At 46.0% G+C, this 10,436-nt stretch overlaps 1 protein-coding gene across 5 annotated transcripts in view; it reads left to right on the forward strand.

The window, feature by feature from the left end:
• The window catches only part of tsc1b (TSC complex subunit 1b), a 57,195-nt gene extending 51,534 nt beyond the window's left edge, over positions 1-5,661 (forward strand). For all 5 annotated transcript variants that reach the window (XM_080212528.1, XM_080212533.1, XM_080212529.1 and 2 more), the window contains 3 exons: positions 1,390-1,583; positions 3,532-3,690; positions 4,430-5,661. In XM_080212528.1, coding sequence (XP_080068654.1) covers positions 1,390-1,583; positions 3,532-3,690; positions 4,430-4,895 — 819 coding nt within the window. In that variant the 3' untranslated portion in view covers positions 4,896-5,661. The remainder of the gene's footprint in view (positions 1-1,389; positions 1,584-3,531; positions 3,691-4,429) is intronic.
• Positions 5,662-10,436: the final 4,775 nt, after the last annotated feature.

A 10,436-nucleotide genomic window follows, 5' to 3' on the forward strand; every position in this document is an offset into this window, starting at 1 on the left:
AATTTTGTTTAATTATGCTGCTGTGAAGTACTTTGGGGCTCTTTTCCACATTAGTGATGCCACAAAAATGCAAAGTTGTTAATTGGACTAAGGCACAATAAACTTAATCCAATTCCTGTTTTAAGGCCACCCCATTTTACAGCTCAAAAATGGGCCATTGAGCATCACAGGTCCAAGCTGTGAGACTCCTTAACCTTTCTTTCATGGGGCATGAACATCACTGGCTAGGCCAGCATTGATTGCTCATTCCTAATTGCCCCTGAAAAGCTGATCATCAGCCACATTTTCAAACAACTGCAGCCTGTGGTGTACCTCCAACCACCACTGCTGTTAGGAAAGGAGTTCCAGGATTTTGACCCAGTGACAGTGAAGGAACGGCAATGTAGTTCCAAGTCAGAATGGTGTGGGCCTTGAAGGCGAATTTGCACTTGTTGGTATTCCTATGCGTCTGCTGCCCTTGATCTTCCAGGTGGTAGAAGTTGGAGGTTTGGAAGATGCAATCACAGTTGGTGAGTTGCTGATGCAAATCATGAGGGGCATAGGTAAGCTGAGCTTTTTTCCCCAGGGTAGGGGAGTCTGAAACGCAAAGGCGTATGTTCAAGGTGAGAGGGGAAAAGTTTAAAAGGGACCTGAGGGGCAGCTTTTTCAGAGGGGTGGTGCGTGTATGGAATGAGCTGCCAGAGGTAGTGGTAGAGGCGGATGCAATTATGACATTTAAAATACATTTGGACAGGTACGTGGATGGGAAAGGTGCAGAGAGATATGGGACAAACGCAGGCAAATGGGACTAATTCAGTTCAGGAAACCAGATCGGCATGGATGAGTTGGACTGAAGGGCCTGTTTCCATGCTGTCGATCTCTGACTCTATCTGGTAGGTGATGCACACACTACTTTCACTGTGCATCACTGGTGGAGAGAGTGAATGTTGAAGGGGGTGGAGTGGTGTGCCCATCAAACGGGCTGTTTTGTCCTGGATGGTGTTGTGCTTCTCGAGTGTTGTTGGAGCTGCACCCACCCAGGCAAGTGGAGAGTATTCCATCACACCCCTGACCACATTCACACGTAATGGAAGGGCCTATGTTATCTTGTCGCACTGTAACTAGACTTTCTTGCCAGTGCTTTTGCTGCACTGCTTCCATCAAGAGGAGGGTTTAAGCACAAAGTGGCAGGTTTACCTGGGCTGATTCCATTCTAAACATACAGGGTGGGGTATCAGATGAGATATTAAACTGTTCAGGTGAGTACAAAAAAATCAGACAGCAATTTATATATTGCTATGACTCATTTTTCAGTAAATGTAAACATGGCTGTTCACCTAGAAAGTTTACAGACACATGTAAAAGGATCTTTTTTTAAAATCCACCCTGTCCCCATGACATTTCATTCAGGCAGCAGAGACAGAGATGTTACAGCTTTCTTTAGTCCGAGAGCGAGAAAAAATGAAACACCGCATTCAGCAGCAAGTCCAGAGGACAGAGGCGTCGCAGCGCCGAATAACAGAACTGGAAAGCCAGCTGACTAAAAAAGAACATCTGTTCCTCGAGCAAAAGAAATATCTGGAGAACGTCAAAAACCTGGCTAGGTATTGAGTGAAACGGGGCAGGGCGAGGGGGTGGGTCTGAGCTCGGCGAGGGGGCGGGCAGGGGCTCAGCGAGGGTCTGCGATCTCTCTGGTCCTTTACAGGATGAGAAAGGGGACCTAGTGGTAGGGGATGGGAATATGGCTAAGGTATTGAATAACTTTTTTTGTTTCTGTCTTCACGGAGGAGGACGTGAATAATTTGCCAGGTGTTAGCGATGGAAAGGTGGTAGGACTGGAGGGTCTTAATGACATTACTGTTACTAGAGAGGTGGTGCTCGACAGACTGGAGGGGCTGATTGTGGACAAGTCCCCAGGACCAGATGGAATGCATCCGAGGGTTCTGAAAGAAATGGCGGAGGTGATAGTGGATGCCTTGGTGGTTATTTTCCAGACGTCGCTGGATTCTGGGGAAGTGCCGGATGATTGGAAAACAGCTAACGTTACGCCGTTGTTTAAGAAGGGTGCCAGGCAAAAGGCGGGGAATTATAGGCCGGTTAGTTTAACGTCTGTGGTAGGTAAAATGTTAGAATCTGTCATTAAGGAGGAAATTGCGAGGCATCTTGAAGGGAATTGCTTGATAGAGCAGACGCAGCACAGTTTCATTAAAGGGAAGTCGTGTCTGACAAATTTACTGGAGTTCTATGAGGATGTGTCTAGGGCAGTGGATAGAGGAGAGCCGGTGGATGTGGTCTTTCTAGATTTTCAGAAGGCGTTTGACAAAGTACCTCACAAGAGGTTATTGCAGAAGGTCGAGGGACATGGAGTTGGGGGTAGGGTGTTAGCGTGGTTAGAGGATTGGTTGTCAAATAGGAGACAGAGTGGGGGTCAACGGGTGCTATTCGGATTGGCGGATGGTGACTAGTGGAGTGCCCCAGGGGTCGGTGCTGGGGCCTCAGCTTTTTACCATTTATATAGATGATCTGGAGGAGGGAACCGAGTGTAGGGTGTTGAAATTTGCTGATGACACCAAGATTGGGGGAACAGCAAATTGTGCGGAGGGTGTGGAGAGTCTGCAGAAGGATCTAGATAGGCTGGGCGAATGGGCCAGGAAATGGCAAATGGAATTTAATGTTGGCAAGTGTGAGGTGGTCCACTTTGGTAGGAAGGACTATTACTTACGTGGCGAAAAACTGCAGCAGGCGACGGTGCAGAGGGACCTCGGGGTCCTTGTGCATGAGTCGCAAAAACCCAGCTTGCAGGTGCAGCAGGTGGTCAGGAAGGCGAATGGGATGCTGGCCTTCATAGCGAGGGGGATTGAATATAAAAGTAGGGAGGTCTTGCTGCAGCTGTATAGGGCATTGGTGAGGCCGCAGCTGGAGTACTGTGTGCAGTTTTGGGCGCCGCACCTGCGCAAAGATATTTTGGCCTTGGAGGGAGTGCAGAGGAGGTTTACTAGGCTGATACCAGAGTTGAGGGGGTTGAGCTATGAGGAGAGGCTGAATAAACTAGGCTTGTACTCGTTAGAGTTTAGAAGAATGAGGGGAGATCTCATTGAGACGTATAAGATGATGAATGGGATGGATAGGATAGAGGTGGAGAGACTCTTCCCGCTCAAAAAAGACAGTAGGACTAGGGGGCACAGCCTCAAGATAAAGGGGGGGCGGTTTAGAACGGAGTTGAGGAGGAACTTCTTCACTCAAAGGGTGGTGAATCTCTGGAATTCTCTGCCCGTTGAAGTGGTGGAGGCTGCCTCGCTAAATATTTTTAAGATGCGGGTTGATGGGTTTTTGATAAGAGAGGGGATTAAGGGTTATGGGGAGAGGGCGGGAAAGTGGAACTGAGTCACGACAGATCAGCCATGATCTTATTGAGTGGCGGGGCAGGCTCGAAGGGCTAGATGGCCTACTCCTCCTATTTCTTATGTTCTCTGTAGATGGGCTTTAGTTTGAGGAGGGACCTGGTGCTTGGCTGTAACTGAACATTGCAGAATCTGTTTTTTTTTTCCCAAGTGGGGAGCTGCAGGCAGCAGAAAGCCGCTATGAAGCCCAGAAACGGATAACGCAAACTCTTCAGTGTGAAATCCTGGAACTCTACAGCAAGCTGGAGCAGGCAGAACCTCCAGAGAAACCAGTGGCTGTGCAGGAAACACCTCAGCCTGTAGAGGATAAGTAAGGAGAGCTGTTCTCTTGTTGATGTTAGCTTGGTGTAAATCTTGGGTGATGCAATGAGCTGGCATGCTGCCCTAACACCCTACAATCTGAATTCTTCAGGCAACTCTGGTTGACTCACTGGCTGTCTGCTCTCTGCCAGCAGAAATGCCCCAGACAGTTAAAATACTGGCAAAACATTGTGTGGCACAGTGGTTAGCACTGCTGCCTTGCAATGTCAAGGACCCAGGTACAATTTGTGGCTTCAGGTCACTGTCTGCACAATTTTGTGTGGGTTTCCTCTGGGTGCTCTGGTTTCCTCCCACAGTCCAAAGATGTGCGGGTTAGGTTGTCCAGCCACGCTAAATTGCTGCTTAGTGTCAAGGAGATTAGCAGGGTAAATACATGGGGTTAAGTGGGGTAGGGCCTGGGTGGGATTGTGGTCAGTGCAGACTTGATGGGCTGAATGGCTGTCTCCTGCCCTGTAGGGATTCTATAGAAAGGGAATAGAAAGTTCTGCTGATAAGACTAGATAAAGCAAGATGAGAAAATGCTCATTGAATGTATAAACTTTAGTGTAGACTAGATGGGCTGAATGGCCTGTTTCTGTGCTGTAATTTTTAATGTCACAATATTTCAGCTGGATCAAAATATTTATCCAGTCTGGGATTTTTTAATTGAAGAATATTTGCTTCTCTAATATCTCTCTCTCTCTCCCTCTCTCTCTCTCTCTCTCTCTCTCTCTCTCGTTTACGAATAGGTCTGAAAGCGTTGCTGCCGTGTGTGACTCGCTCGATAAGACCCCAGATGCAGAGAGCAAAAGCCGACAAGCCAAACCTCCGGTGGCCCCCGGCACCTCGACTGACCAGCCTCCCGATAGAAAGCCGCAGGCTGCACCGATGGCCACCAAGGCAGTGGCTCAGGGGCATGGTGCCACGAGCCCAAACCTCCTGGAGCAGCCCACCGCCCCAGTCACAGTCGGCTCCTACCCCAGTTCCAAGAGCCTCCTCGGGATGCGCACCCGTGAGCTGTTCAGGAACAAGAGCGAAAGCCAATGCGACAACGAGCGGCCCAAGATGGACAGCCTCTTTGAATCGCTTAAAACGGAGTGCACCGTGGAGCTGGGAAGCTCTCTGGGCCCCTTGAAACTGCCAGTTCCCAGCCCCGAGAGCGTCAGGCAGCTCAGCATAATGGACTATGACGGAATGCATCATGACCAGAATTAACTGAGTGGGGTGGGGAAGGAAAGAAACATAGTATTATCCTGAGCAGTTGATGCCTGCTTTGCTTTGTAAGCATGTCGTAAGTTTATAACAAGGTACAATCCAGTTAAGGGCCGCGTACTCCCTTCAGTGGAATGTTCATATATTTAAGGAAAAAAAAGCAAAAAAAAACTTGACATCAGATCCCTGTGTAACTGTGAACAAATACATTGTCTTTCATGTTTTGCACTACATTATGTTGTACGTATGGTATGTCTGTAGATGATGGCCACCCAGGTATGACGGAACAACTGATTGGAAACTTTTATACTCCCTCCCCTGTGAATGCTTGCTGCTGACCCAATCGGACTGCTCCTCTTTAGTTGGGATGGAAGCGTGACCTTGGAAGATGCTCATCGTACAAGCGGACAAACTCTCTTGCGGTGTTCAAAAGAAGAAAAAGATTAAAAAGGCTGGACCAACACGCCGCAGCATCTTTGTATCAGACTGTGTACTCTAAATAATGAAACAGTGCTGTGATTTAAAAAAAAACTTTTACTTTTACCCCAACGTCTGCGGTCGTCGATTTTTTTTTTTCCCCCACCCCCCCCTCCCCCAGGCTGTGATGATTTTGGACTCTTGACCTCTCTCACCAATTTAAATCAAGCCAGAGACTGGGGGCAGAACTGCTTGTGAATTTGAGCGAGAGAGACTCTGACTCGCCATTTTGAAGTGTGGTGGTGGTGGTGTTCAGTGGTATCTTGCCAAATTTGTCTTTTTTTTTGGGGGGGGGGGGTGGCCACTAGGGGGGGAGGGTTTGTCTGCCTGCTCAGACACAGTATTCTTTGGAGGGGGGGTGGGGGGGAAGGGGTTCAAAGTTGAGTTGGCGATGAATATTGCGCAGTAATTTAATAAAGGGCTACCCTCCACACTTGCAATGCTCTCTTTGTTTGAATTTATTGGCCGCTGTCATAGCGTTTTTTTTTTGCACCCAGTGAGAAAAGCATTTCTGCAGGTTAGTCGTAAAGGCTTACAGAATGGAATCAGGCCCTTTGGCCCAGTTTGTCCATGCTGCCCTTTTAAGCCACTAAACTAGCCCCAATTGCCCACATTTGGCCCATATCTCCCCCTACCCATCTGACCCATGTAACAATCTAAATGCTTTTTAAAAGACAGAATTGTACCTGCATATACTACTGCCTCTGACAGCTTGTTCCAGACACTCAACACCCTCTGTGTGGGGGGAAAAAATTGTCCCTTTGGACCCTTTTGTATCTGTCCCCTCTCACCTTAAACCTATGCTCTCTAGTTTTAGACTCCCCTCCTTTGGGAAAAGATATTGACTACCTCACTGATCTATGCCCCTCATTATTTTATAGACCTCGATAAGATCACCCCTCAGTCTCCTACGCTCCAGAGGAAAAAGTCCCAGTCTATCCAGCATTTCAAACCGTCAAGACCCGGTAGCATCCTAGTAAATCTTTTCTGCACTCTTTCTAGTTTAATAATATCCTTCCGATAATAGTGTGACCAGAACAGTACACAATATTCTAAGTGTGGCCTTACTAATGTCTTGCACAACTTCAATAGGATGTCCCAACTCCTGTATTCAATATTCTGACCAATGAAACCAAGCATGCTGAACACCACCTTTACCAGTCTCCTCCCCATGACTCCACTTTCAAGGAGCTGTGAACTGTACCTCTAGATCTCTTTTGTTCTATAACTCTCCCCAGTGCCCTATATTAATTAAGCCCTGCCCTGGTTCGATCTACCAAAATGAATCACCTTGCATTAAACTCATCTGCTATTCAGCAGCCTACTGGTCTAATTAATCAAGATCCCATTGCAATCCTAGATAACCTTCACTGTCTGCTATGCCACTAATCTTGGTGTCATCTGCAAACTTACTAACCATACCTCCTAAATTAGGTTAGCCTACACTTCCCTGATCTGGAATGTGAGCACAGTGATCTGAGAGCATAGGCTGCAGGGTGGTGTCCTGTACCAATTGAGGTGCGAATGGAAATTGACAAGGCTATCACCTTCCATCCTTGGTGTCTCCAAATAATGTACAGGTGAGTTCTTGCTTGGCTAAAATTATGCATCAAGTTTATTATGAAGCAAGCTGCAGATTTCACTGGTTAAGAATTTGCAATATCTGTTTCTAATGAATGAATAAGCTGTTCAACTGTGTACTATTCTAGAATTTGTTCTTTCACAGGATTTGAACACCAGGTAAGCTAGCATTTATTGCCCAACCCTAATTGCCCTTGAGAAGATAACAATTAGTCACTGCGTTGAACCTCTGCTGTCCAAATGCTGCAAAGACTCTGACAACATTCCAGCAATATTCTGCCAAGGTTACCAATACAGCAACAGCACTGATTACCCAGCACAATGCGTGTTATACACAAAAAGCAGAACAGATCCAACCTGGCCAATTACAGTCTCATCAGCCTTCTCTCAATCATCAACAGTGTCATCAAGCAGCACTGACTCAGTAATAGCCTGTTCATGGGCACTCAGTTTGGGTTCTGCCAGGGTCACTCCGCTCCTGATCTTATTACAGCCTTGGTTCAAATGTGAACAAAAGAGCTGGGGACTCCAGAGGTGAGGTGAGAGTGACCGCCCTTGACATCAAGGCCACATTTGACTGAGTGTGGGATCAAGGAGCCTTAGTAAAGCTGAAACTCAATGGGAATCAGGTGGCAAACTCTCCACTAGTTGGAAATGTACCTGGCACAAAGGAAGGTGATGGTTGGAGGTCACTCATTTCAGTTTCAGCACTCTGGGTATATCTACATTGCACAGACTGTAGCAGTTTAAAAAGACTGCATTTAGACAATACGTGTTAAGCTAGCCATCTGTGCCTGCATACCATGAATGTTTTTTTTTTAAATGGTGTAGGTACATCCACACTGCTTTTGGGAGGAAGTTTCAGGATTTTGACCCAGCCACAGTGAAGGAATGGTAATGTAGTACATAATTGCAATGATGTTTGACTTGGAAGGGAACTTTCAGGTGGTGGTGTTCCCTATCACAGGTTGAACTTTCAAAAGAGCCTTGGTGAGTTCCTGCAGTGCATCTTGTAGCTGGAACACACTGCTACAACTGTGCATTATGGTGAATGGAATTAACATTTTAAGGTGGTGGGTGGAGTGCCAATCCTGGATGGTGTTGAGCTTCTTAAGTATTATTAGCACTGTATGTATTCAGTCAAGCGGTGAGTATTCCATCACACTCCTGACTTGAACCTTGTAGATGGTGGACAAGTTTTGGAGAGTCAGGAAGTGAATTACTTGCTGCAGGATTCCCAACTTCTGACCTGCTTTGGTAGCCACTATATTATGGCTAGTCTAGTTCAGTTTCTGGTTAATGGTAACCTCCAGGATTTTAATAATGGAGGATTCAGCAGTGGTAATGCCAACAGGCAGCATAGTAGTACAGGGGTTAGCACTGCTCCCTCACAGCATCAGGAACATGGGTTCAATTCCCGGCTAGGGTCACAGTGTGGTGTTTGCATATCCTCCTCGTGCCTGCGTGGATTTCCTTTGAGTGCTCTAGTTTCTTCCCGCAGTCCAAAGACATACTGGTTAGGTGCTAAATTCCCGCTCTGTGTACCCGAACAGGTGCTAGTGTGTGGCCACTAAGGAAATTTCACAGTAACTTAATTGCAGTGTTAATGTAAGCCTAATTGTGACAAAATAAATAAACTTAAAAAAAAATTGAATGTCAAGGAGAGAAGGTCATTACCGAGCACCTGCATGGTGCAAATGCTGCCGGTCAGAGGCAGTCAAGCCAGCGTGGTGTCTCCCAGCTGAACTTTATGAAATGCAGTAATGAATACTGAATCCAAATTATGATTAAATGTTTTGTTTTTCCACATTCATCTATGTGCCGTTGTGAGGAAATCCACTGGTAAGTGAGGAAAGAGTGAATAACATTGATACAAATGCTGAATGGCTTCCTAAAGTCCCAACCTGGATTAAGTAGGCCTTAACGACACAGGCAAGATGTGCAGAATTTTAGAAAACTTGATCAAGGAAGTGAAATAGATTGTAGCTGAGTTTAATTTTTTTATACATTCATTCATGAAACATGACTATTGCTGGCTGGCCAGCATTTATTGCCTGTCCCTAGTTACCCTAGGAGGGCAGTTGAGAATCAATCACATTGCTGTGGCTCTGGAGTCATGTGTGGACCAGACAGGTAAGGACAGCAAATTTCCTTCCCTACAGGACATTAGTGAACCAGATGAGTTTCTTTGACAATCAATAATGGTTTTGTGGTCATCAGTAGATTCTGAATTCTGTGGTGAGGTTCGAACCCGGGTCACCAGAACATTAGCTGAATTTAGGAGAAGGAAAAGGGATAGGGAAAGACAAGTTTGTGGAATCATATAATCCCTACAGTGCAGAAGAGGCCCTTTGGCCCATCAAGTCTACACTACCCCTCCAAAAGAGCACCCTAACCTCATAACCCCATGCATTGATCATGGACAATCCACCTAATTCACACATCTTTGGACTGTGGAAGGAAACTGGAGCACCCATGGGAAACCCACAGACAATGGAAGAACATGCAAACTCCACGCAGACAGTGACCCAAGGCTGGAATTGAAACTGGGAGGCATCAAAGCTAACCACTGTGCTACCATTTTGCCACTGGACTAGAGACCTCAAGGTAATGCTCTGGAGACCTAGGTGGTTGAGGCAGACACGTCAGTGACGTTTAAGGCTTAGCTGGATAGACACATGAACAAATGGGGAATAGAGGGATACAGGTGGTTGGTCTAGATAGGACAATGTGATCAATGCGGACTTAGTGGGCCAAAGGCCTATCCCTGTGCTGTATTATTCTTTTTCTTTGTATATGTCTACAAGAAGTCTATTGGTGACTGTTTGTGATCATCGTTTAAAAACTCATTTAGTTCAGCAATGTGCGTTAGGAAAGGAAATCTGCAGCCCTTATCCAGTCTGGCCTACATGTGACTCCATACCCACAGCAATGTGGTTGTCTCTTCAATGCCCTCTGAGATAGGCAATGAATACCAGAGCAGCCAGTGACATCCTACATCCAAAAACCAATTTAAAAAATCAATTTTAGCTTCTGGCTGGGTATTTAAAATAAATAACAGCAAATCCACAAAATTACACTGATTAGATGTTTTGACAACTCCAATGTTATTAAAAATGGTGAATAATATCTATATTAAGTCACATATGTCCTTGATAATACAGGAAAATATATCATGTGATTTGTGAGAATATATTGCCATATCCTTAATATCCAATCTATGTTTATATATTCTATATGGGATACGACTATAATTGCTGCAATATAATTGCTGCAGACATTCTGTATATAAATGTATAATCAATTATTTTCATGCTCAATATAATTGCAACAGGCCAGGCGGAATCTTTGTCAATCGGACTTTCTGTTCCTGGCGCGGGTTGCGAGGCGGACGCTGTTGTGTGTGAGACCGGATGTTGCCATGGCGGCGGTGGTATTTGGATGTGGGACCGGATGTTGCCATGGCGGCGGCTGCTGTGGGGATGG

This window comes from Carcharhinus amblyrhynchos, chromosome 25 (genome assembly GCF_965287045.1).
Source record: "Carcharhinus amblyrhynchos chromosome 25, sCarAmb.v2.hapA, whole genome shotgun sequence".
In the NCBI taxonomy this organism is placed as follows: Eukaryota; Metazoa; Chordata; class Chondrichthyes; order Carcharhiniformes; family Carcharhinidae; genus Carcharhinus; species Carcharhinus amblyrhynchos.